A 26,709-nucleotide genomic window follows, 5' to 3' on the forward strand; every position below is an offset into this window, starting at 1 on the left:
GTTTCAACGACCACGCGGAGCCGAAAACGCCCGAGCACTTCCCCGCCAGAGGCTCTGCCTTCCACACTCGCTTCGAACACAAACCGCCACATCCAGCCAAATTGATAACGAAAACTCTTCATCTTCAATAAATCCGCATTTATTTGTCATTCATCGTCGCTCCAAGACACTAAAATAATTCCAACAAAAGGACTGTACAAAAGATTCATCATTCTCACAAGTTTATGCGACTCGTCAATTAATATACTGGCATTTTTTATAGAGGAATGAAAGAAGGAAATTCTCATCAACTCGATCAATAATAATTTCTACATTTATAAACACTCTAGCTAACATCATCATAGGTTCCTTTAGTATTTAATTCATTTAACTCTTTGACTAGATTTACTGTGTTTTGTGTGTGAATACTTGCAACATTTTGTGTTGTCGAGAGACGGAAAGTTGTGAGTAAAATGCCTACAATTTATCCACTTTTCTTATACAAAATGTCTTTTTTTCGTCATCAAATGGTTTATCTTAAGGCCAATCGGTAGAAATTGAATTCGATTTTGATTGTATTTATCATGCCATTCAATAAAAATTTTATGTATTGTGAATTACTCTAGGGAAATCCATTGACTTTCTCAGGCGGTTTTGAGAAAAACTTTCTGACACTTGCATCGAAAAACTTGAACACAAAATCCTGAGAAGCCCTCCTAGAGTCCCTAAGCTCCTAGCAAATATCCTACTCGTACGGTTACAGCGTGATTACTCGATGCCGAAGGTATTGGTCTCCTCAACGGCGAGGAGAAGCTTCTCGTGGAGTATTTCAGGCGTTGGATAAGGCGGCAAGTCGAGGCGGTTGAAGCACGTGTGCGCTCTGGGCAGTGCGATGGGCTTTCCCCACTTCTCGATGCAGAACCGCCGAGGCCCCGTGGAGCCCCGCAGCGCCGAGAAGCCGTCGTACGGGATGCTGGACGTGCCCGTGACAAATTGCAGCAGTCTCAGTCGTTGCTCGTTGGTGAACTTCTCAATCACCTGCCAGAACCAGATGATAACCTGGTGGTTATCGTGATAGCCACTCCTGTACTCCGTGTTCACGCGCCAGTCGGCGATGTCAATCTCCGCCGTGCCAGCGATCACCAGCTCCAGCTCGCGGGCATCGAACACGGCCACCAGCCGCGGATCAACCACCTCGTAGAAGCCCTTCACCAGGGACTCAGTCTGCTCCTGGACACCCCTCTCCAGGCGCCACTTCACCATCCTCTCAAGATACTCCTTCTTATTCTTCTCATTCACGCCCACATTCTTCCCGCCAGGCTTCAACTCGCGCTCCACCACGCGTCCCAGCAACTCCTCCGTCACGCAGAACGTCAGGCCCAGGCTGCTTCCCGACCCGATGTCATTGTCCCTGATCCACTGCAGCGACTGGTGGAACTCGCTGTCCAGCGACTCAAGATCGCTGAGCGCCACCGGCAGTCGCAGCAGCGCCTTGTAGAAGGGTCTCGTGAAGAACGCGTCCAGCAGATACTGGTGCACGAGTGCAAGGCCCAGGACGCGTCCACTGAAGCGGAACCAGTCATGTGAGTTGTCCACGAAGGCGGACAATGGTGACACTTGGACGGTGTACGTGTCGTTGGCCGAGTACTCGAACAGGCCGTAATAGGGATTGAAGAGCTCGCGGCTAAGCAAGAAAAAGAACTCCCGCGACGGTCCGCCATAGTCGAGGCCCTCCTCAGTATCGAACAGCACAGCCAGGCGACCTCGCTGCAGATCCTTCTTGTTGGCCGACATGATCCGCCTGAAGGCGTCCTCCAGCAAATTTGACCTCCGAATGTGAAGCCTAAAAACAGGGAAAGATTGTTAATTCTTTGACAATGTCTGAAAGATGTATTTGCCATATAAAAACTCCAGGCAAATATCATCACAAAACTGGCTAATTGACACTGCAACCCCGTCGGCAGGTATACAAGTCGACCTAATTTGTCTGACATATTACAACTAATACAAGGATGCCCTAAATCAAATTGCTCTCTTTATCATATGCAGTAAATTTAAATCATCTTGTTGCTCGCTCTTTGGAACCATTCGTCAATTTCATGAAACATAGTTAGATTCTTGGTCTAGTTCTCATGGAAAAATATTGTAATTTGTATTCAATAGAAGTATACACAATAATCTAGAAGAGAAATCAACTCTAAAATTAGTATTCTACATCTTGGATCTAAATCAACAACTTCTATAAGCTTTTAATTTTTACAATTGGGTCAAAATTCAAAAATATCATTTCCTCGCCATTGAACAATGAATCTCAATGTCTCACTCAATCAAGGAATAATTGAATGGCAAATTCATATTAGTCCAATTACTCATTCGCATTCCTAATTGAGAATTTTATAATCCATCTGATTTTCCACATTAGTTCCACTCCAATCTCAATCAAATCTACGGAATCTACGCGAGGTGTTTTGCATAAGAGACTAATTTGATTGATTAATTTGTGAAAAATTAGGAATTTCACTGCCATTTGTACTCACTTGAGCTTGTGCGGTCCTTGGCCGTATCCTTTGGACTCAAGCTTCCTGTAGAAGGCGCGCAACTTCGCCTCAAAGTCCCTCCGGAAGGGTGGCGGCCCGCGTTGCGGCGCTCTGGAGTTACCCATGTTGGGCGATCCCTGAGGACTTCTCGCCTCTACTGGAACATAGCACATGATCTCATTCTCGAACAGACTGAAATGAGGAAGAGCAGAAAGGGCCAATCTTAATCCGTGCGGCACACACTTTTTCCCCACCTCTTATCGCAATCTCGCACGCCCGCAAAAAGACAAATCTTCGACCTCCTTTTCGACACTTCCTCAAACCACTCTTTTGAGGCTCACAATCAGTCATGGATTGTTTAAAAGATAAACACAGAGAGAAGTACAATATTGCGGCTAAATGTGTGACAGAGCCAAACAAAACCCGTGCGCGCATTTTCCACTCCTCCAAATGCGATCCAGAGCCTAATTGGATCACAAATCATATCAATTTATTAGGTAACTTCACTCAATGACAAACCAATGAATCTCATTTCGTTGATCGTCAAATTTCATTTTATTATCAACGACTTTTTTTATTGTTTGTATATTTAGCGAGAGCACTTTTCAGAGTGCGTAGATGAAATGAAAATATGTTCATCTATTAACCCATTACAATCCAATATTGCGATAAATCTTTAATTCCGAAAGACTATTTTTAACAACTTCCCCATTTAAACGGTAGTTTGGGAAAGAAAGTGAAGAAAATGCAGTGACAAAAGTACCTACAAAAGGCCCTTCAATGCCAAACTAGCCTTCAGTGGCTCTCCAACTGTGATTAAGCATGAATCAAATATTTTCACTGTCTTTCCTGATCATTTTTATCCCTCTGGTTCAGTGCCAGAATCCCTTGAACTTTGTGATCATCCTGGCGAATGATTTGGGCTTCAACGATGTCAGTTTTCATGGTTCTAATCAATTCTACACTCCGAATATCGACAGCCTGGGATATCAAGGCCTGATCCTCAACAACTACTACAGCCCATCAGTTTGCTCCGGATCTCTGGCGTCATTCTTCACCGGAAAGTACCCTTCCAGGTTGGGACTTCAGGCGGCATCACTGGAGAATGACGAGAGTGCAGGACTGGGTCAGATGGAGAAGTTAATGCCGCAGTTCTTCAAAGAAGCGGGCTACGAGACCTATTTGGTCGGGAAGTGGCACTTGGGCTTTCACCAGAAAGTCTTTACGCCTCTGAAAAGGGGATTCAATCATCACTTTGGACCTTGGGGTGGTCGCATTGACTACTTCAACCACACTCATCAAGTGCCAGGCGGTTCCAGAGGTTTGGACATGAGAAACGGCACAGCAACCTCAGATAAGAGCCAAGGAACGTATGCAACGAGACTCTTCAGCCAGGTAGCAATGCAGATAGTGCAAGATCACGACTTCCGGGAACACCCTCTCTTCCTCGTGGTCAATCACGTGGCGCCTGGAGCGAATGGTGATGGGCATTTGCAAGCCCCATTGGCCACGGTGCAGAAGTTCAATCGCATCCACGATCAGCAGAGGCGACTTTTTGTCTCAATGACCCACGAGCTGGACGAAGAAATTGGCGGTCTAATTGATACCCTGGGCTCTCGCCAGCTCCTCAACAACACCGTAATTGTCTTCATCTCGACTAATGGTGGCATGGCGGAAGGACACCTGAGGAATTTCGCTTCCAATTATCCACTGCGTGGACAGAAGATGGGCCCATTCGAGGGGGGACTTCGTGCTGTGGCCACACTCTGGTCGCCGATCCTCCAGTCACGCCATCGCGTCGCCCAACAATTAATGCACACTGCAGATTGGCTGCCGACACTCGCGGCGATGGCCAACATTGGCACTTTGCCGCGGGATTTGGATGGAATCAACCTCTGGCCAGCATTATCCTCCAACAAACCATCTCCACGCTCTGAGATCCTCCACAGTCTGAATCCCATCACACAATCCGTCGTCTTCCTCACCGACGGCTGGAAGTTCATCAACGGATCTCAATCTGTCAACCACACAGGATGGCTAGGAATCCTCCCATCAAATGAAACGCTCACCTCCAACTACTCATCATCCCTCATCGGCTCCAGAGCCTGGTCAGCGCTCAATCAACACTCTCAAACCAATCTCAGCGACACAAGAATCAACTCACTGCGCACTGAAGCGACCATCACGTGTGGAAACGCCACTAAACCCACTACTGCAGATTGCAACCCAGAAAGAGCGCCCTGTCTCTTCCACATCCCCTCAGATCCGTGCGAGAAGCACAACCTGGCGTCCGTTTACCCTGAAATATCGACCCAAATTCGCAATCAAATCGCCCGACAACACCCCACAATGTTCCCCATTAATGTGCCCGGAAACACACGCTCAGACCCTCGCCACTTCAACAACACCTGGACGTTCTGGTCAGATGTAATTGTGGCCGGTGAGAAGTTCACAGAGCTATGACTAATATACAGACGCACTTGATAGATTACACTTACTGCCATGAGTTATTGTTAGAAAATAAAGTGGTTAAAAAATTTGAAGCAATCGTGCTAATTACTGAGCCGATATAATCCTCAGAATTCAATGTTTTGCACTACTCATTTCAACACCACACTGTAAAAGACACCCAAAAACTCTCTGAATACTTACAGTGCAAATACTATGGATATGGCCTTTGTAATAAATCCCATTTTTTACACGTTTAACTCATTCATTTGTACTAAAGCACGATTGTCATCAAAACTCTGGTAAATGTTACACTTTTTGCGATCCTCTGATTAACCTCACTTGCTCACTTTCTGACACACTCTATGGCCAAACATGAGGCATAATCATACATCGCCAATTCTTGTCACTGGGAGAAAATCACCACTTTTCCATTGATGAAATTCAACGTCTACAGCTGATATGCGAGCTCGGATTTAATTCATTATTATATCCGTCAATTTCATTGGGCATCGCTTCCATTTCCAGTGGACAATCACCTTGAGATTGATAAGGAAATTGAGAATGTTACACCGAGTGAGTCAGGTGGAATGGATGGAAAACAAATCCTCCAATTGTTTTCCACAGAAGGAAACTCTCTTCGCGACCACCCACGCGACATTTGCGCACTTCATGCTCATAAAAAATATATATAAGAAATTCTCGCGAAGATGCACAGACTCTATTCTCCAGAACACTGTTCAAATTTTCTCTCTCGTCCAGAGGCTCTTCAAAACAAGAAACAAAGCGTAGCACTATTATACAAGTTCAATAGAGAATTCAAGTCATTCAGAGTGTGAAATATCAGACGAAACATCACACTTCACACCATATAAAACTCATCATTACCCAATAGCAAAATAGTGGAGTATCAATAAAAATAGACAGAGGAAAAAATAAATGCATTCTGCGAGTGCAGTAACATCAAATAACAAATAAACCTTTTCCATTTATTCCATATTGGGTGTTAGAAAATAAAGAAGTCAATAATTGAATGCGAAACAAGGTCGAGAATTATACAAAATCTAAATTCTCAGCACGCCACTAACAGTGAATTTTCACATTTTGTGCAATTTTCACCTTCTTCAAGTGAAAATTTGCACTTTGAACGCCTTTTCCAACTTGCGCGCGCACTTTCCATTTTCGACAAACGGCGCGTGCAGAGGCATTTTCCCAGCAACAAATACCAAAAAGAGCCCCTCCAGGTGAGAAAACCCATTAGAATTCACGTCATTCGCAACTCTGATGAGATACAGAGAGAAAATTAGAACAATATTCCCCGCTCATTTCAAAAAGAAGCAAAAACAGGTGCATAACAATCACCATCATGGCAATATTTATCCATTTGGGAACGGAAAATCACCCCAAAGGATTTACACGCACATTTGCGGAGAAGCAAAAGAATCAATCGACAATTTCACACAATTTTTCACATGAGATTTTTGCAATTAGATTGATGATTCTCATCTCGACAATTATAAGCTCCGATCGCGTGCCACTTCTTGGCGGTGGGCAGAAGACTGAGCCGCGTGCGCGCGAAACGATCGAGTGCCCAAAACTGACTAACGCGCGCCGCCAAGGCAGTGTGAGTGCTTCTAGAAGGGGTCTAACTTGGGCCTCTACAGTGCGCTAATGTTCTCACACGAGGCTCACTCGCTGGCGCTTGAGCAACATCGCCCCAAACGTTCTTCCGTTTCAGCGTGCCGCCCGCGAGTGCAAAGAGCTTCCCTGACATCGCAATTCAACGCGAAAATGAGAAGTAGAAACGTTTTTGGACAAACTTTCATACTAAAATAAATCGTGTTAGTAAAATCACAAAAACACTTAAATGAAATTCTTTTTAAATTATGCCATTTTCGCAAAATTAATTAAGAGTAGTGTAAAATTTCACTTTAATTGCAAATTCTCAAAACCTCTTCACTTACTTGATTACTTTCAATATGCAAAGTATGATTTTCTGCATAATTTAAACAACATTTTCACAACAATTCTATAGATCTATTCGAAGTAGATTCCATTAACTATGAGAATCACTGAGAACGCAAGCAAACAAAGCTTTATCGTGCACTTATTTTTGCCTCACAGTGTTTTACACTTCTTTATCTAAACCGAAACTCTCCCTAGAAATGCTATGATTAATCATATTATCTATCATTCTACCTGAAAAGCACTAAAAAAAGAGCTTCGAGTGTCTTTACAGTTTGCATTTGAATTGCAAAAAAAGCACCCACAAGTGGGTGAGAAAAGAGAAGCATTTTTCCGGTGTCCCTGAATTTATCATCACACACTTTGTGCATTTTCTAATTGGCTCTCCGCGCAAACAGAAGGTGAGTGACGATTGTCTTTACATTTAAAGCCATAGACACTAAAAAAAAGACTCTGCAATTATTCCTAAAAGAAAATATAAAAAAAAGTTAAACGGCAATTTCTCACTTTCCACATTTAGAATTTCAATGTGATTTTTCCCCCTGGCTTTTGATGCCAAGAATAGGAAATCACATAGCGATAATAAATTCATCAATTGACTTCACACTTTATAGACAAAACTACATAATAACAAAAGTCTGAAGAATATCAATCAGACAGCAAATAGAATAAACGAGAGAAAAGTGGAAGTGATAAATACTAAACAGAATCCTCTCTCACTCTCTTTCTTGAATATTTATGGAGGGGTTTTTCTATCTCTTTTACATTTATGAATATTCTTACATTCACAAACACTCCCACAGTCCAATGATGATCTTACTATTGAAACAGTTACAGATCGCTTTTTAATCACTCTCCAACTCACTGAACTTCCCTTTCGACACAACCAATCCGACCCTCAAGAATGCACTGTTGTCGCTATCATTGCTCCCTCATGTGTTTCGATTGTAGAAAAATTGCTACGCATAACTAAACAGAGACAATAATATAATTGAAGATAAGACGAATGGATTTCATCATAGTTTGTGAGCAGAAATTGATAAAACAAAGCGGATATATCGCAATCACGATCTCTAATCCGTCTTCTTATCGAGCCAGACTTCCGCAGAACACCCTGCCAGACGACAAATCTATCGAGCAATTGATCAGGAAGATAAACACAGAGAAAAGAATCAAGAATGCACCTGAAGTCACAGTCCATTTTTGAGGCTAAACCTCAGCTTTAAATCAAGTCCACTCTCCAAAAACTAAACAGAGCGTTTGCTTATCCCGTGCCTAAACCTAAATATCATACACCGTATTCATTCATTGTCCATCAGAGACATTTAATTTTCAGATAGCTTATGATTATCGTACTCAAAAGTAAAATAATCTCAAGACAACCACTTTGTTTGCATTGGAATTCATCAAATGCAATGGAAGAACATCACAATAATTATTATTGTTTCTAGAATAAATAAACAGAAAAATGAGGCGAATGAATGTCTCTCATCGCATCTGCAGAGAGGAAATACGATAAGTATTTTCTCATGAGACATTCCATATGGCTCAAATGAGCGATAACGAAAGGATTTCTCTCACTTTTGCCGATCAGCAAATTCTTCACTGCCTGTTAGAGAGCGAATGATACGCGCCTTTTCTGATTCATATTTTGTATCTTCTCTCACGGTTCTTCCGTTGCAGAAGTTGCAGATAGCGTTACATTCCTCCGCAAATGTTGAGCAATTCTCAGAGAAAATATAAGAATTCATCGTATTACTAATTCCTTCAATATTTACCCACACAGTGAGCGATAAGATTTTGAGAAATTGTATCATTTTTGCATACGAGAAAGACACTTCTTTTATGCCTCTTTTATGATTCCTTCCATGATTACTCCGCGTCTGGGAAGTTTATGTTCGCGATATCGCGACCAAGAACCTCAATATCACATCGCCAAAGAGCGCAAAAGTGAGTTTCTTTTTTCACCCTTCAAGTGCAACCGCGAGAGGTTCGTAATTGAGAATTGATTTATGAAAATCACCCACATTGAATTTTCATCGTCATGGTTTTTATTCTGCACATTTTGTCGATTTATCCACAAGATTAAAAAGGTGTGTGGCAAAAAAAACATACATGAGGAAAATAAATGAACGAATTTAAACCCGTGAAAAATTTGTTGTGCAATTTAGCATTGCCTCCTCATGAAGGTCTATTGCCCACCCAGAAAAGCCACGGAAAGAAAAGAAGGAATAAATAAACTAAGAGATGCCAATTAGTTAATGACTTCATTGCTTTATAGTGCATTTTAATTATGCCACTTGATATTTGAACACGTCCATTTATTGTGTGTAATTTAGTAGGTGAAAAAGTTGCTCGTAAAGCCATGAAAACACATCACAAACTATCATCCACCCTCAATGATGTGTGATAAGACACAAGATCAAAGTCATAACATTCGTCCAAACACCACCCAGAGATCATTGAACATATCAATCCTAATCCATTTGTAGCTCAATAAAATTCCATATTTAGCACTCATTAATTACTCCAAACGCTCAAAACAATCTCAATCTAATTGCATTCTCACTCAATTCGCACTTGCACTGCGCCAAGATGCATCGGCCCAAGAGATTCTTAGATATGCCCACACATGTGATCGATATCTTTTGCTGAATGGGCAGAGAGAGAAAGAAAAAAAAATCCCACATTTCCCAGCGCCAGAAAACCAGTGGCGCACAATTTTAATTACTCGCCAAAGACACGCCGGATTACTGATTGCATCTACACAGATTTATGATGGAAAAAATGAGCAGAAAACCCGAATTACTTGGGCATCGCAAGGTCTATCTCAGGTGCAGTGACCACATTCGAGCATGTCTTTAATTGATTGCAGGAGCCAACAATTATTGTAAATTCTATAACTTGAATTTTCAATTCAACAATGCGAGTCAATGTATAAATTCTCGCGCCATTTGAAAATACAGATCAATTTTTAACAATCAATTGAGTCTTTACTTCATAACAACATAACCTTATTATTTTCAAGGTGCTGCCATTGTTCTCGATAATATTGTCTCACATTTGTGTAATCATTAGTAAATAGAAGAAGAATACGAAGATGTATGCAAAAACTGCAAATGCACGTAATAATTCAAAAGAATATCATTTGAACATTTTATGTTGAACTATTAGTATTGTATTTTTATTGGATAAAGAACTTTTCGGTCGACTTTTTTCGCACATGAATTTTAATTCTATTTTCAAGCGCAGCAATATTGAAAACCCAATCAAATCCACTCACTCAACGCTGGATTCTGAAGCCAATTCATCGTGAGACTCAGGCAAAAAGAGTAAACAAACACTGAGTCAAGTATGATAGAAACGGAAAGTTATAGAGTGAGTTCACTTTTAATTGTTGCGCTGAGGCGTGAAATTTACTGATCTAGACTACAAAACGCCACATGGAAGTTTCGAGAGGAGTTATTTAGCCGAGATATTGCATTAGTGGGCAATAAGAACCATCGAAAATTGCTAACAAGGTTAATGCCAAGATCTCAAGCTCCTCAAGTTTAAATGTGATTTAATTTGAGAGCCACACAATTGGCTTCAAGTGAAGGAAAATAAATATATTTCTTTTTCTCTCTCGCTCTGTTTATCTCTTCGAAACGAAAAGCCATAGAGCTCAATTGGGACTCCTTCTTCCAAACACTCTAAGCTTAATACATCAACCAATCAAGTCAATCGTGGCCTCATCAATGAATGAGAATTCATGAATGAATCTCTTCTCGTCTCTTCTGCTTGCTCATGAATTATTCATGCAGACACTTTTATCGCTAATAAATCACTAAATAGCCCTCATAATAGCATCAAATTTTCGCGAGAGATACTTTGCCAAAATCCCCACATGTTCGCAATTCTCATGCAATTATGAGAGCAATTTCTGGGGCGCCTCTACGTGAGGCAATGCACCACCTAAACTATGCAAGAGGATGCGAGTGGCGCTTTTTCACCCTCTCAAAGCAACATTCCTGGCTATGATCAAACAGAAATTCCATACCTGAGCAGAATTGTCAGCTGCAGATCGTGTCCGAAGCGCTCCAGAGCTGGTGCTCCTTCAACTCTCACCGCATTGATCTTCTCGCGCAGCGATCTCGAGCACCCGCTGGAGCCCTGACGCTCACGCAGGATCTCCAGGATGTTGGGCTGTCGCAGAAAGGCCACCACTTTATCGTTGTACGCCACGGGAATGTCCGGCGACCCGATGGGCGGCCGTGGAAGTGCTGGTGGCCGCGGCGGAGGAATTGGAGCGATGTCACTGATTGCCTCCGGTGGACGATGTCTCACCCTCGGACACTCCGTCGGCACTCGAGGATCCATGAAGGAAGTCTTCCGATTAGTGTGATCGATGAAGAATTGCTAGAAAACAAGTATAACAATCAAATCTGACCCAAATACATTCATATGGAGCAAATAAAAAATCTGTCACATCCCATCACACGAGTAAACGAAAAAGCTCTTCACCTTTCCAGACGAATCCAGCTTCGTCTCCCATCCAGACGGCAACTCTCTGTCACTTGCTGCAAAACTATTCACCAACGCCACAAGATCCTTGTTGTACTGATACCTCGCGAAACAGTTTGCGTCCCTCCTTATCCTCAAAACCATGTGCTTTAGTGCGGCATTTCGATTGTACACGCTCAGAGCATCCGGATTTGTGTGCAGCATCGAGTAGAAATCCGGACGGGAGAGCATCAAGAGAGCAGGATGAGATTCTTGAATGGCAGGCGATGGAGGAGCTCTCGACTGCACTCCCCCATCAGTAGAGTCCTCCGAACTGCTGGCATTCGATCCCCGATGAATTGAAGTGGAACTACAACCGGCAGCCGGTCGATTCTCGTTGGTTATTGTGCGTCTAATGGACTGATACCTCCTGTCCAATTGCTGTCTGTGCTGTTCTCGGCCGCCCATCGACGCTACATTGTACGCAGCGCCTGGGCGTTGCCAGCTGGTCGTTCTGGTGGTGTGATCGATGTAGAAAATCCTCCCATGACTGTCCATTCGAGCTTCCCAAGCGGGCGGCAATGGTTCTTCCGACTCCGCTACAGCACCTCTCGCCCTTTCAGGAATCGACGGCAGTCTTGTGGGGGTCAAGTGTCGCATAGACATCTCGCCATCGCTTCCTGCAGCCCCCATATCGGTCCTTTTGCTCAGAAACACCACTTCGGCATGTCGAATCTCAGGTGATGGGATGCTTTCTGGAGAGAAAACATCCCTTGAGTGAAGTTCTGGAGGCCCCAAGTTGTCCGACAAAGACCTTAATCGCCTCGCGTGATGAGTCGGAGTGGGAGGACAAATGAGATTCCCTCCTCCTGAGCCTCCGACGCGCGTCAGGAGTCTCGGTTGCGGCCTGAATGGCTTCTGATGTACGATCGGCGAAGCTGCGCCCTCAGGAGAGGACATCACGTTGTCCAGCGGTGAAGCGGATCGCGTCGAGGATCCGGAAGGAGGACTTCTGGGTCTGTGAGGGGAGAGCTTTCTGCACAACGTGTAATGTTGATTGTCCTCATCGAAAGAGAGCTCTTGCTCAGTGGCAGAAACAAAGCCATTGGGATGGAATTTGCTCTTCCCATTGCTTAATTGTCTGGTCAGTGGCTTGTGAGGTTTCACCATCACGAAATCCTCTGCAGTAGGCTCTCCTGGGAGCGTCAGTCCATTCGCCTCAGCCGTTTCTTCAGTCTCCTCCACATTCTCGCTCTGTTCAACCACCTTCTTCGCCAGAATGGTGCTGATGTAGTTGTCAGGGCCGATTTTCTTCTTCATCAATGGCTTTAGTTTCGGTGTCTGTCCACCACTTCCGGCACTATTCTCCGCCATTCGGTCCGACAGACTTCCATCCGTCTCAGGAGTGGCCAGCGGCGCGAAATCACACTCAATAGACTTGCCCGGCTTCAGCGTGGCTGTTTGCCGTTGCTCTGTGAAGAATTCTCCGGGCACAAACGCCACCTGGTCCGCCATACTCACGTCCGTGGGCAGACTGAGCAGCGCCTCGTCCGTATCGATGATGTCGAAGCTGAAATCACACATTGGCTTCGTCTGTCGCGATACACGCGGCGGCCAGGAGCGCTCCAGTGGTCGATGAAGTCCATTCCCACTGTTCTTCGGCGGCAACGGGGGAGCCTCGAAGTCCTCATCGCCGCCTCCGCCCTCGCTCGCATGCCAAATGTGATAGTACTCATTGTCCGGCGGAATCTGAGGCGCTGCCATTCGATCGCTGCTCCTCACCTTCCTCTTCGTTCCATTCACCACCACCGAATCATTCTCATAGCTGGGCACCGGCCGGGACTTCCTACGGACGCCGGACATCGTCACTGGCGCAGCTGGCGCCTCGCTGGGAGACTGGGGCTCTGCAGGGCTCTCGCACGCCGCCGCGCTAGCCTCCTCGGCACGCGGACTCTCAGCAGGCGGCTTCGCCATTGCCCCGGCACCTGTGGCGACAGCAAAAGAGAGGCGAGAGTGAATTAAAATGTCATTACACATTCCGTGAAAATCGATTTTCAAACCCGCAGCGCATTTCTACGAGCAATTTGCTGACGAAGGAGTTGACTTTTGCGGTAGGTCAAGATGTTTAAAGTGTGGAACAGAATATTGATGTCAAAGCGGTTTTTAGAAAGATAAAATATACCATTAGTAAGCGAAAACGAAGAAGACAAACTTTCGATGATTTTATAAATGCCAAAATTTCGTATAACGCGACAAGTACAATAAAATACCACTAAAAACACGCAGTCGAAAATTTAAGGCGATAAGCATACGCGCAGTCAGTCCTATGATAATAAAAGGAATTCGCGTGACCAAATTCAACTTGATTTAAAGCTGAACTCAAGTAAACTTGCACTTTATTTCATATTAAGCAATTCGCATACCTCGAGATACTTTTTCTGATATTTTTCCTCAGCAGATAATTTGTAACTAAAAATTGCTGTTCCCACACTTTTTCAATCAGTTTTTCCCTAGATTTTACATCCACATTTTTACTTAATGTGAGCAATTTTCCACTATATATAAACTCTCGCGAAAAAAAACCATCAATTTGTTCTGAGTTCTTTTGGGGGGCGCTTTTTCACGTCAAAACAACGCACAGTTTATGGAGTCTATTAGCGATTTTTCACACAATCATTCAGACATCCGGCTCCGGACACTGGCGCCTCTCCTGGCCATGGACACAGCGCTGCGAGTTTGCCAGCGCAATCACTGCAAATTATCCCCCAATTGACCCTTTTTCACCGCCCGACCATCGATCGGGTCACCGCGGGCGCCCAGAGAAATGTCCCACCGTCACGGGAAGCGGCGTGAGACTGAGCGAACTCGTGGGATTGAATCTCTGGGGCGATAATTTGCCTTAATTGCCCGCGCCCGGAGAATTCCTCTACGCCTAATTGGCGCTAATTGGGACATCCGCTCGAGGGGTCTGACCATGTACCTTGAGCCGGGGCGTCCTCGTCGTCATCATCGATGGCTCGGAGACTCGATGCGCCCCCCTCGATGTCGATGCGACTGAGGGACTCCGCCACATCCGCATTCTCAGCCGTCTCGGCCACTTTCTCCGGCCGGAAGCAGGAGCCGAGCGCCCCTGCTTCGTTGCTCCGTCTGACGTGGTGCTACACTGAAACGCCCTGCCGGGGGCCAACTTTTCACCGATTTTCTAACACTTTTCACCTCACCAGTGCGCAGAATTTCCTGGATTTCCCAAAACAATTGCACTTTGTTCTTCTTCTTCTTCTGCACTTACTCACAACTCATCATCTCAGCGACTGCAGCGCCGCAGAACGACGGGAATACGAACAGGTCCTTCACCCGCGCCATCCAATTTCCATCGACTTTACAGAAAATTTTTTTTTAATTTTCGCATTTTATTAACAAATCACTCCTAAACACAATCGAATTTCTACGTTCTGATCTTCTTTTTCTTTGGCTTCACAGCAATGGGCGCAGGAGTCTTGAAAACCGTGTGGCATGTAGTGCAAATGGGGCTGAACTTGCAGAAGATTGAGAGACAAACCGAGCAGACGTAACCGATGTCTATCAGCTCGCGATGGCAGAAGCATGCCGCCCTGTAATCCACCTTCACCGGTGGTGGCAGGACAAGTTTAGTCCTGGTGTGTGGATCTGGCAAGAAGACCCACAACAAGTACTGCAGAAGTCCCTCGAGCTGAGGCAACTTGAGATATTGGCCTCCAGTGATATCGCAGCCCTGCTGCAGGAGACTCAGAGGCTTGTCCAGGGCGCAGACATCGATGACAACGCTCTGCTTCTGTGCCGTGAAGAAGACATTCATGTAAGTCATGTACTGAGAGGCGCACTCGTTGCTTCCGGTGACAACGAGAATCCTAGAGCAAATCCTCGTGCCTGGAGCCTTGTTCCTGTTCATACGCGCGATGTAGCACAGCGCCATGGTCATCGTTCCGGCCAGCAGGGACTCAGTGTGACCGTGCATCCGTGGAGAATTCGTGATCAAATCCGTGAGCTTGCTCTTCACTGTTTTCTCAACCAGCGTAAATAGTTCATACTGGCCATCAATTTGGCGCACTTCTAAGGGCTTCCCAGGTGAAGGATAGATAAATTCCCTGCAAAAACATCCAAGAACTTATGAGACACTCCCCGATAATTGACTGAAGTTGTGAAACTCACGTAGCATGGTGATGACAAGCCAATACAGCAAGCTTATTCTGAGCTCTTTGCATCAGATGGGCATTCCCAAAGGCTATTATAGAATCCAGACATTGCGTCATGTGGTGAGTATTTGTCCGGATGATCCTCTGAGAAGGATTTGTATCCAGAACTATTACTAGAAGATTACAGTCCGCCGGCTCTGTAAACACACACTGAATTCAGGCACTATTCCCAAAAAAACAATAATTTCTTTAATGAATTCATTTACCAGACATCTCAGGGTACTTCCCAGCTCAATTTTATGAAGAAAAACTTCCCGGAAAAGCAAAGAAAAGCAAGAAAATCAAAGAAGATGTATTGTTGTTTACAATTTGTGCAATGACGAGTTTGACAGTGGAAAGTCTCCAAAGTGTTTCAGTTCAGATGGCGCTTTGGATTTTGCACGCTCGAAACAAAAATAATCCGCTAAAAAACCACCATTATATTCTTCAATAGATTACAGATAATAAAATGTTTGTGATTCCCTCAGGAGCACGCCATAGAATTGTCATGTCTGTGTGAAATGAAGCTGAGATCGTGGGTGGACTCGTTCTCCTCGAAGGACACCCACGTGTTCTGGAAGTACGCGCTGCGATCCTTGCAAATGTCTGTTTCTGCACTGAAGTCGATCAAGAGACTCCTCACAGCCTTGCTCTCTGGCTGAACTATATCCTGTTTTTGTTCCTCCATCACCTTCCGCCGCTTTGACGCCGCCTGCCACAGCTGGTGAGATCGAGAGCGTGAGAAGAGCGACGATAGAGAGTGTATTCCACGAATTACTCACCTCATAGGCGCGCCCAAAGCTCCTGGCCACGGTGAGAGCAACTTCTTGGGCCACTTTGCGCTTTGGGCAGAGGAATGCGTGGCACTCGAGCAGGGCCGGGGTCTCTGAGACCTCAGAGAGACTGCTCACGAATGCAAAGACATGGTCATGAGTCGCATCCGCTGAGCAATACGATATCCGATAGACGGAAACTTGCTGCTGAGTCTCACCAGAAACCGGATCGTAAACCTCAATGCCTTTAGGAGAGACTGAAAGATTGACACGCTGCAGCTTCTTGCCACTGGCTGTGGATGAGCAAGAGGAGGATTAGTCAGAGGACAGTTTAGAGACTGGAAAAACAGACCTTTAGCTGTTGAGATCACCGTCTTGACCGCCTCGGCTGTGGCATCCTCAGATCGGGCGGCGTCGATCACAGTGCTGCCCAAGTACTTCACGGCGAACGCCGAGGGCTCCGAGCCGTCCTCCAAGTCCTCGTGAGGATCATTGAAGTCCCTCATGTTCGTGGCAAGCGCCCATTCCTCGCACAGTTCTGCCAAGGAGATCAGAAAACACCGCATTTAACCAGTAAAAAGTGTTCACAATGTAAAAAATGCAATCATCCCTTATCAATTCCCGATATAAGCATTATTTTTCACGCGAATTGACCACCGTAAATTCTCTTATAAAAAGAATACAGGCGCGACGAGAGGAGGAGAAAAAAATCAATTATCAATTTAATAATTGAACATGAATTAATTATTATCTGAACATTGTCAGGGTCTTATCGAGTGACAGACGCATACAAGAAATGTTAATGCACTCTGGGTGAATGAAGAGGCGATAAAAGGGAAATTCGGGCATCAATTTCATGAGCCAGAGGTCAATGAAAGCGCACAGGCAAAGGACGTTCATCCGCCGAGCAAAGGAGAAAGATGATTAATTGAAATCCATTACTAATTTTCACAGTGTTTTCTCATGTTGCGACTCTATTCAATGATCCACGGAGATTTCAGGTAAAAGTTATCGTAAAATGGCGATAAAATAAAGATTATAAATTGAAGTTATCACGCAATTTTTCAGCAAACGTGATCTCAAAAATTCAGATCATTTCTTGATAACTCAATATCATCAATGGAGCTTGAAATTGATGCAAATCACTTCACCGTTTCAGATGAGATTATATAAAACTCAAAATTATCACTCATTGCGGACTTATCACCTTTTATCCCACGATCATGAGCTCTCAATCGATCAGCAACAGTTGATTTCTTGTCACAAAGTGGCAATTATTGACCGTTTTGCGGTGCGAGCGTCATAAAAGTTAATTGATATCGGATTCCTGAGCATCTAATACGAGGTATTATATCACTTCGCCTCCCCTCATTACCATATCGATCGCTTCGCTAGGACTTTTCCTCCACGGAGCCAGTTTCTCTCCAAGAAAACAAATCGACAAATTGCGATCAGGCGGGAAATTGTGCACAATCTTTTTTCTCGACTGGCGCCAGAGTTAAAAATGCCTCGCGCACAGATAAAACCATCATCATCTCAGTTTATACTCACTCTTGTGCTTTGAATTCTTCCAGATATTCCGGAAAAAGGCCATTTCCCTCGACAGAATGCTGCACTTTTACTGCTGAATTTTTCCCACAGCTGATCTCGCGCAACAATGGAAAATCTCTAGTCACTTTCACTCTTGCCAATTAATGGGCACAAATCTGCGCTCAATTAATCTCTGTAAAGCAATTCAAACTGCAACTCACGTCTGCACTCGAGACCGTTCTGATCGCTTGTGCATTTTGCGCTCCAACTGATCTCCAGCCTGGCGAGCAGTCTCGCTCCATCTCGCTCAGCTCGCTCTTCGTCTCGTGCGCGCATTTTCTGCGGAAAAACGGACAGAAAAACTGTCCCAAACAAAAATCATTGCGCGCGCGCCAAAAAATCGCACAGACTGATAACACTCGATTCCGCTTCGCTCTGATTGAATTTCGTACTGGGAAGATAGTTTCTCCCAATATTTGCTTCTTCTATGCCCAGAATCACAACAAGGATCACAAGCCAAATCACTGATCGCGTGCTGCGACGAATTTGCCCAGATTCCAGGCGTCTCTCTAGACTCGCGCGAACAATCAAGCTTTATCACTTCCTCAACATTCCCATGCTCAATAGCAATATAATTACGTTTTAATATTATTATTCATAGAGATGTCTCGGACTTTAATGTCTGCTGACGCACTTCCAATTGGCGCGATAAAGCGTCAAATAAAACTTACAAATCGACCACAAATGAGTGCAAAGTCGGCAGAGAAAAAAGTTGGGAACCACGCGTTCGCGATTGCGGAAAATTTGGGTCATCAACTCCGCATTTCTTTTTTTCCTATCTTTTTTTGGGAGGCTGATCTCAGCATCTTGATCAATGGAGCAGGTTTATTTCATCAGCCTCGATGGACGGAATAAAGAGAAGAGATGGCAAATTGCATAGCAACGCAAGTTCATAGCAATTCAATGACAATCTGCACAGAATTGCTACCTAAATTAGCGCGATCGCGAATCGAGTTTTCCGTCTGATGTAATATCTCGCGCTATCTGCTTCATTCCTAGATCAGAGATCGCGATAGAGCACAGACTGGTGAGGAATTATTAAAATGCAGATAAGCATCCGCTCTGCTAATATAAGTTGTGTTGATTCTAGACCGAGTCTGAGTTATAGAGAAAAGAAAATATTGAAAAGACTCGAAAGGGCAAATGTATGAATATTAATTTTTTTCTTGCTGCCAGTCAGAATATTTGTATGTCCATTACATGATATCGCAACAGTAACAAGGTAATAAAGAACATAATAAAGTGTCATTAATTTGAAGTACATAAATCGTGTTGATATTCCCATTTACAACTGTCTAGGAATAAGAAATTCTTTATTGAATGAGAAATTAGGCAAATTATCATGATTTCTGGAATATAGAAATTACACTATTTGGGTTAAACTTTCAATGACAGTGTCCAGTAATCACTCTGGCCGCAATCATGCCCTATATTTTTACCACAGGTCTTAGAGTAACTCATTTACACACCCACACGTTCTTACCGTAAGTTTGATTCCTTTTGGAGTGGTCATCATAATCAATCATGGATTTTCCACGAATCCAAAGACACAGAAAATTCGTGTCAATTTTTTGGACAATTCTGTGACTTATTAACTTTTAATGCTCATGAGTCAGACTTTCTCGAAAGTGGAATAAAAATTAATTAATCAGGCACTCGCCTCGTGGCGTTGGTTCCTCATCACCCCCAAAATTATATACGCTTGGCGAAGAGGGTCAATAACATAACACGCGTGTGGGGTGGAAATCCTTGCGACTGTTTCCCAAATCATCGCCACGAACGCGTTTACTGACGAAATGGCAGGCCATTTCGTCAGGAAATCCACCAGGTGACGTCGGCGATCAATAAGAAACATTTACAATTCGCCCATCGACTGACCAATTATGAATAATTACAACTGAATGCGTCTTTATAATGACCAAGCTTGACTTACATCATATTTCAGTTGTTGGGCTGCACGTTCTGCCATGGAAATATTGAAGGGGAGGGATTTTAATAAAGTCAAGGATATTAATGAAATATCACTTCATCCAGACTGAAATGGCCAGATAAACCAGAGTAGAAAGAGATTTTCAATCTTGTCTGTTGCACTGTTTTCTCTGAAGTCACAAAGAACCCAATTAGCATGGAAATTATAGTCATTTAGTGACCCTTTGGCGACCGATTAATTGCAAATTTGTTCTCAGAATGACCCAAAGGTCACATTTTGAGATTTCTCATGAATTCTGCATAAAATATCGTGAGGAACTACTTTCCACATCCGGTGGACTTCCCGTAACATCGCCGCGTGCCACGATAAAACAACATGTGCTTGAAAAACGCGCTCGAATTATTTTCCATACTTCGAAGCGCATTTACACAAGTTTGTGAGGCGATTCCATTGCTCGAGACGTCGCCACGAGTGGGTGGCACTTACAACCCATTCACGCACAGCAAGAAGTGACCATCCACCCGAAGACCCGTCGATCTGCGCAGTCGTCTTATTTATTTGTTCCCTATCAAATTAGGCCCTTATCAATCCATTACAATCAATTACCCTCGCGTCGCGTTCGAGTTCTCAGTTCTGTTCAATCCCTCGCGAAGAACTGGCGGATTTCCATAGGTTCCAATAGTGTTCGTGGCACAAAGAATGTGACTGATGCGGAGTGAAGCTTGAGGACTCCTCGTGTGGTGTGAAATGCCGAATCTCTGGGATTACATTCACATCAATCGATCGGGCGAGTCACGGGGGCAGCACGATCTGCAGGCTGGACTCTTCCAAATCGCCTGCCAGACGTCCAGTATCCTGATCCAGGTGAACAACAATGTCAGCTATGGCGACAACTCGTCCAATTTCCAGCACAACAACTTCAATTCGGCGTTCGCGCGACCGCCCGAAGGCCCGTCCGGGAGCACCCTCGATCAGGAGCAGAGCGTGGTCCTGCTGTCGCCCAACGCCTCCGGGAACGCCACATCTCTGGCCACAGCCAAGAGCCGCAAGAGCATCTTCTCCACCTACAAGCACCGTCTCAGCGTAAGTCATTTATCCTTGTCCCCAAACGCGACTGACATTGAGGGACAGGCGACCTTGTCCTCACCACCCTCACGATTCGTCATCCCGCAGACACCATTCGCGTGATTGAGGCCATAAATTGAGGCAGGACCCCTTTTTCGTCATTCCGCCAAACAGCAATTAACCGTGCCGTCTCTATTGATCCGCGCGGGGCCATCGAGAGCCACCTTATCACTTTTGAGGTCGTAATGCGTGTGAAATTCAATAACGGACTTTTGGCTATCACGAACACACTATTGATCAATGTTCTGCTGTTACTCCATTGTTTATCGGTATTTAAAATACCTACTGTGGGAAAATTATCCATTCTTTCAGTACAGTGGTATTCTGAATTTAACTTGATGACTCTATATATTTCATGACTTGCAACTTTCAACAAGGATATTTTTTCTTCGTGCATAACAATTTCCTATGCATGATGGAAAATTACTTGAAAATGTCTTCAATCCTTTCAGAATTTCTCTCTTTCCATTCTATACATAACACATACCCAATAATCCTTCTAATCAAATAAGCATTCGTGTTTTTTTCCTAAGAAATTCTTACAATTGTAACAAAGGGGAAGATAATATAGGTACAATTGTACACTTCGACAGTGTTTACTCTTGTTACTCTTATCACTGAATATTCTTAGTGAATTTGTTAATAGACACTGAGACAGCAATGTATTTATAAACACTTCATAACCTGATGAGCTGTACACTACTATTAACAAATTCTCCACCTTGATTTCAACAAAACAAATTGTTTTTTCGTCTTCGTGTCAAACGTGAAAAGAAAATTCATGTTTTCCCCTCATTTTTTTTGCCTTTTCACTGTCGCCCTGTTCATTCACACCTGCAAACTAAAGTCCATTCCTACCTTACGCCAGGGCGGAAGAACGAAATATTACACCGAAGAGCAATTATCTGCCCCCTTTCTCCCCCATCCATTCCGCGAGGCCTTTCAGACGTGTGCCAGGTAATTTTGGGGCAACGCGAGTCCTGCACGCCTTGCACGTGATTTCAGTGCATGAAAAGTGGTTGCGGAGTAAGATAATTTCCCGCCCAATTTCACCTCGTTGTGATGGGGTTAAATAAATTCCCTATCGATTTTCACGCTGATGCAAAATGTAGAGCACTTTTGTGAATAGTAATGTGAGGCCGCCTTGCAAAAATTCTACCCATTCGTGGCCAGTTTGTTGGTAAACGCGCTCCGCGATGCACTCTCTTTGCCATCTGTGACAATATGACTTTCCTTTGACTGCTAAATCGGTACACGAAAAAAAACCGCGAACTGAGGTAAAGGGCAGAGACTGATAAGGACTCCCTCGTGATTTTTTGCTCATTTTTACCAAGTGAAACACGACACTTGTTCCACAATTGACGTGAGACAATGAAAATAAAGAGCGAAGGTATAGTTAAAGTGTGATATTGATTGATTACACTAGCGAACAGGGTGGGACAGGTCGAGAGGGTGTGTAACTGTTGACAGCCTTTTTTATTAACATATTCAATGCCAAATAGAGTATCAAAGTGTGCAAAGATGGGAAGTGATATGTTATATTTCCTTTGGATTAGCAAACATCAAATATGTTTTTATTAGGTTTTAATATAGTATAGTGACTAAAATACGACCAACGGCGGTAAATTTAGCCAAAGCAGTTACACGCCCTCTCAGGACAATTGCATATAAATGCGGGTGAGGGTAAAATCAACAAGCCTGTCGCATTGTCAGTTCCATAAACAAAGGTCGTATATAACATCCAATTATTTTTAGGGGGAAAATTTTAAGGCAATTCCTTCGGTAATTTCGACTTCACTAAAGTTCCCATTACAGATGACAAGGATTAATATTCTGTCCTTACAATTTTACTACAAAATATCTTTAAAAATTTGGCATAACGAATGCAAAATTACTTTAAATAGAAATAATTTCACACATCCTCGTCATATGACGAAATTCAGAAAATCGCCTAAATGCATTACGACTTTTTATTATGGAAGCGAATATTGTGACAGAGCACTTGTCCTCACGAAATTCTCTCAAGTCCATGAACAGGGAAGAATGTACAGTGCGTGGCATGCTTACCAAGGAGTCTAATGTGTGAGAACGACTTTTGAAAACAGGCGGATGAGCGGCACTTCACGGTGAAATCAATTAGAGCCGCTGAGGTGCTGACCAGGTTCCCGCGACTTCCATCCCATTTAGCTGCAGCGCGATAATGGGATGTCTCCTAAATTGCTCAGTATGTTCATTTGTAAGTGATATAAGAAGATTCTTTCGAGTGTCGCTTCGAAAATCCATATTGCGAATCACTACAGATCGGCTAAGTGTGCGTCTAACTAATAACTGAATAGCGACTAAATTGCTGCCTGCAATTGCTGAATTATTGCGTAATTTGTACCGTACTTGCTTCCGCCAGCGTATGAAAATAATGGCTAAGGAGGCTCTATGTTTGTTCTAGTATTTCCTACTGCTTTCTGTCCAGCATTAATTATTCATGATCTCTCATTTTGCGCGCCACTTTTACCAGCTAGCATGCTATGTTGGCAGCGAGGCAAACGCACTGCCGCTTTCGGAGACTTTCCATGGAGACATTCTCTGTCCACTGCGACGTCGCGTCCACTTTCACGCAACTTTCCTTCTCCAATTCAAAACAACACCGCGACACTCGCCGTCGCGCCGCCCACGAGAGCACATTTGATCATGAAATCCCGCGGCCACGCTTAATCGCAACTTTTGCTATCAGTAGGAAATTTTGGTGTTTTGTTTTTTTTGCGTCAAGTGTCAAAGTCAGCCGGCCACACGTTGTTTACGCCACGATGAAGCTGCAGATCAACGTCTTTGACGCTGACGACGACAAGAAGAGCGTAAAAGCAGCTGTTTTTGTTGACTAGTGAACTATCTGTGCTAAAACTCTCCGCTTTGCTGGCGATTTTGCAGACGGTGCTCGAGAGCAACACAAACACAGCCCAAGATGACGACTTTGAGCTGTGGGATCAACACAGCGAGATGCTGCGCGAGCAACAGGGCCCCATGTGGGGCCACAATGCCTGGTGCAAGCCCTCCTGCATCCCAATCTCCGTGATCCTCATCCTCATCGTCCTCGTGGTGCTGCTGCCGCTCCTCGATCACTCCAGCGAGAAGACCAATCGCCTCAGTGACTCAGCCTTCCTTTGTCCGGACAGTTGCAAGTGAGTTCAATCGTTCCCATAATCTCCCTGGGTTAATGGAATATTTTACGTTCTAAAAATTGATCTACGATGTTTTTCAATTAATTTCTAAATTCTCACCTTTATAAACACATAAAGAGCAATAGGAACTACTGAAATACTGAAATTTGACCGATACTCGAACAAAGCCAATATATCTTCCCTAATTTCATTATGATAATCTCTTTTTAGAGGTCGACAAATAGTCGTTACTTAGTCACCTCGCATAATTCATTCATTTTTTACGATTTAAAATTCTAGTCACATTGAAAAAAGCAGATCCTAATCGGAATTCAAGGATAAAATCAACACAGTATTTTATTCCATGACAATATCTTTAAGGTGAAGAAATGGTAACACTGAAGGAAATCAAAAGAGCAAAGTACCTGGCAAAGTAGGATCGTCCTTTTCCTTAAATATTTGCCACACTTCCTGTCTGAACACAGGTAAACTCTTCCATATCTTGCAAGGTTCGCAGCACCTCAAAAAGCGCCCCCGTGTCAAAGCTGAGAAAAACAATTGCTTTATTACCCCGAAACTGGCATCTTGATGCAAAATTAATTCACTTCCTTCGCCATATGTGACGGTATATGGTAATTATCCACCCCCAGAGTGCAATTTGCTCCCCGTCGGACAGTCCACATTGTCCTGCAGTCGGCATCGCGTGCTGACGGTCATTTGGACGTGAGGACACACATTTCTTGTCACTTCCTGCGACCTCACAATTCCACTGTCTCGCTGCAGCATTCAACTGGTGGAGAGCATCCCCGAAGGCCTTACGTATCCGGCAGGCAGCGTGGCGTTTCGCAGCACCTTCGACGCGTGGCAGACACTCATCGGCCTGGCCACGAAGTCCATCGACATCGCCAGTTTCTACTGGACGCTGCGGAGCGCCGATGTGGTCAACGACTCATCCTCGTGGCAGGGCGAGCAGATCTTCCAGGCACTGCTGCAAGCGGGCACAAGGGGCGGCATCGCGGTGCGGGTGGCTCAGAGCGCCCCCACACAGGCTCAGCCCAACATTGACACTGAGATATTGATCAAGCGCGGCGCCGCACAGGTGCGATCGGTGAATTTCCCACGGCTCCTGGGCGGCGGCGTGTTACACACCAAACTGTGGATTGTTGATGGACAGCACTTATATTTGGGGAGCGCCAATATGGACTGGAGGTCCTTGACACAGGTTTGCAAAACCGCACATTTTCATGCCTCGTCCACGCAAATTTTATTTTAATTCCAACACAGGTGAAAGAATTGGGCGTTCTTGCAACGAATTGCACATGTCTGGCCAAGGACGTGGCGAAGATCTTCAGTGTGTACTGGGACATGGGCGAGGACAGTGCCCAAATCCCAGACAAGTGGCCAGATTCCTACGCCACGAAGTACAACTACGACACGCCGCTTCGCGTGAACTACAACAATTCCCAGTTCAGCTCAAATATCTTCTTCTCAGTGAGTCCAACTGTTAATCCCACACACGCCACACCACTAACCATCTGTTGTCCTTTGCAGAGCTCCCCGCCGCCCATGAGCCCAAGTGGCAGAGAGCAGGACGTTGATGCCATTGTTAAAATAATCGCACACGCCGAAAAGTTCATCCATATCGCCGTTATGGATTACTTCCCGCTCACGATTTACACGCCAAAAATACAGTGAGTTCCTCTTTGCATGATGCCAAAATGCATCAAGGCTTTGTGCCCCCCTTAAATTGTCTTTGCAGCGAAAGCGTGCATAAATGCTTAATGGCATTTTCGTAACTCATTTATACACACCACTGAAGGCACTTTGTCAATACAGCACGGCAGCTTTTCAAATTTCGACAGTGAAAAAGTGCCATTAAATTGATAAACAAATGCAGCAAAACGCAAAGGGTGGATGAGTAACCTTCTGTGTTTTCTCTCTGCAGATTTTGGCCCCAGATAGACAATGCCCTGCGCAAAGCGGCCATTGAGAATAAGGTTTCTGTGAAACTGCTCATATCATGGTGGAACAACTCGCGTCCCGCCGAAGATTACTTCCTGCGCTCACTGGAGGACATCTCAGAAGCCTACAAGAATGTCAACGTGCAGATCAAGCGCTTCATCGTGCCCAAATCCGACGACCAGGCGCGCATTCCCTTCGCTCGCGTGAACCACAACAAGTACATGGTCACGGACAACGTGGCGTTCGTAGGCACCTCCAACTGGTCCGGCGACTACTTCATCGACACCGCCGGCATCGGGCTAGTGATGATGGATCCGGAGCACGGACAGCACAACATGACGGAGAGCGAGAGCCTGAGACTCAATCTAGCAGCAATATTTGATCGGGACTGGAATAGCGCGTACGCAGTGAATGTGATCAAGAAAGTGGCCTTCCAAAATCATCTTCAACCCCTAGATTAAGGGCGATTGATTCTAAGCCGAGTGCGTTTTATGTACATTAACTATACAACAATTTACCCGAATTGTAAATTCAATTATTCTCTATTCACCTTTT

At 44.4% G+C, this 26,709-nt stretch overlaps 4 protein-coding genes across 11 annotated transcripts; 1 reads left to right on the top strand and 3 right to left on the bottom strand.

The window, feature by feature from the left end:
* Positions 1-123: 123 nt before the first annotated feature.
* On the bottom strand, positions 124-14,692 carry LOC132262553 (E3 ubiquitin-protein ligase HECW2). 3 transcript variants are annotated; one of them, XM_059761846.1, is made up of 5 exons: positions 14,392-14,692; positions 11,433-13,396; positions 10,969-11,327; positions 2,517-2,708; positions 124-1,822 (listed from the first exon to the last, which is right to left on the bottom strand). In XM_059761846.1, exons 2-5 carry the CDS (start codon positions 13,383-13,385, stop codon positions 748-750), a joined length of 3,579 nt encoding a protein of 1,192 aa, XP_059617829.1. In that variant the 5' UTR covers positions 13,386-13,396; positions 14,392-14,692; the 3' UTR covers positions 124-747. The 3 variants fall into 3 exon arrangements, with proteins under 3 accessions (XP_059617829.1, XP_059617830.1, XP_059617831.1); XM_059761847.1 differs by lacking the exon at positions 14,392-14,692 and adding an exon at positions 13,835-13,950; XM_059761848.1 differs by lacking the exons at positions 10,969-11,327; positions 11,433-13,396; positions 14,392-14,692 and adding exons at positions 5,169-5,503; positions 6,327-6,561.
* Positions 14,693-14,819: 127 nt separating this feature from the next.
* Positions 14,820-15,973, bottom strand: LOC132262768 (general transcription factor IIH subunit 3). 2 transcript variants are annotated; one of them, XM_059762176.1, is made up of 3 exons: positions 15,850-15,973; positions 15,600-15,780; positions 14,820-15,535 (listed from the first exon to the last, which is right to left on the bottom strand). In XM_059762176.1, exons 1-3 carry the CDS (start codon positions 15,854-15,856, stop codon positions 14,857-14,859), a joined length of 867 nt encoding a protein of 288 aa, XP_059618159.1. In that variant the 5' UTR covers positions 15,857-15,973; the 3' UTR covers positions 14,820-14,856. The 2 variants fall into 2 exon arrangements, with proteins under 2 accessions (XP_059618159.1, XP_059618160.1); XM_059762177.1 differs by having other exon boundaries at positions 15,600-15,793; positions 15,850-15,963.
* A 69-nt stretch (positions 15,974-16,042) lies between these two features.
* LOC132262769 (low density lipoprotein receptor adapter protein 1-B-like) lies at positions 16,043-18,467 on the bottom strand. The gene is made up of 4 exons (XM_059762178.1): positions 17,947-18,467; positions 16,748-16,933; positions 16,405-16,688; positions 16,043-16,343 (listed from the first exon to the last, which is right to left on the bottom strand). Exons 1-4 carry the CDS (start codon positions 17,987-17,989, stop codon positions 16,107-16,109), a joined length of 750 nt encoding a protein of 249 aa, XP_059618161.1. The 5' UTR covers positions 17,990-18,467; the 3' UTR covers positions 16,043-16,106.
* Positions 18,468-20,472: 2,005 nt separating this feature from the next.
* Positions 20,473-26,636, top strand: LOC132263013 (5'-3' exonuclease PLD3-like). 5 transcript variants are annotated; one of them, XM_059762553.1, is made up of 7 exons: positions 21,852-22,430; positions 23,067-23,276; positions 23,963-24,213; positions 24,976-25,414; positions 25,477-25,683; positions 25,744-25,883; positions 26,138-26,636. In XM_059762553.1, the coding sequence occupies exons 2-7, from the start codon at positions 23,241-23,243 to the stop codon at positions 26,613-26,615; spliced, it is 1,551 nt and encodes a 516-aa protein (XP_059618536.1). In that variant the 5' UTR covers positions 21,852-22,430; positions 23,067-23,240; the 3' UTR covers positions 26,616-26,636. The 5 variants fall into 5 exon arrangements, with proteins under 5 accessions (XP_059618533.1, XP_059618536.1, XP_059618537.1 ...); XM_059762554.1 differs by having other exon boundaries at positions 23,067-23,264; XM_059762551.1 differs by having other exon boundaries at positions 21,853-22,430; positions 23,067-23,889.
* The last annotated feature ends 73 nt before the right edge of the window (positions 26,637-26,709 follow it).

Source organism: Phlebotomus argentipes, unplaced genomic scaffold (genome assembly GCF_947086385.1).
Source record: "Phlebotomus argentipes unplaced genomic scaffold, Phlebotomus argentipes genome assembly contig_15, whole genome shotgun sequence".
Taxonomy (NCBI): domain Eukaryota; kingdom Metazoa; phylum Arthropoda; class Insecta; order Diptera; family Psychodidae; genus Phlebotomus; species Phlebotomus argentipes.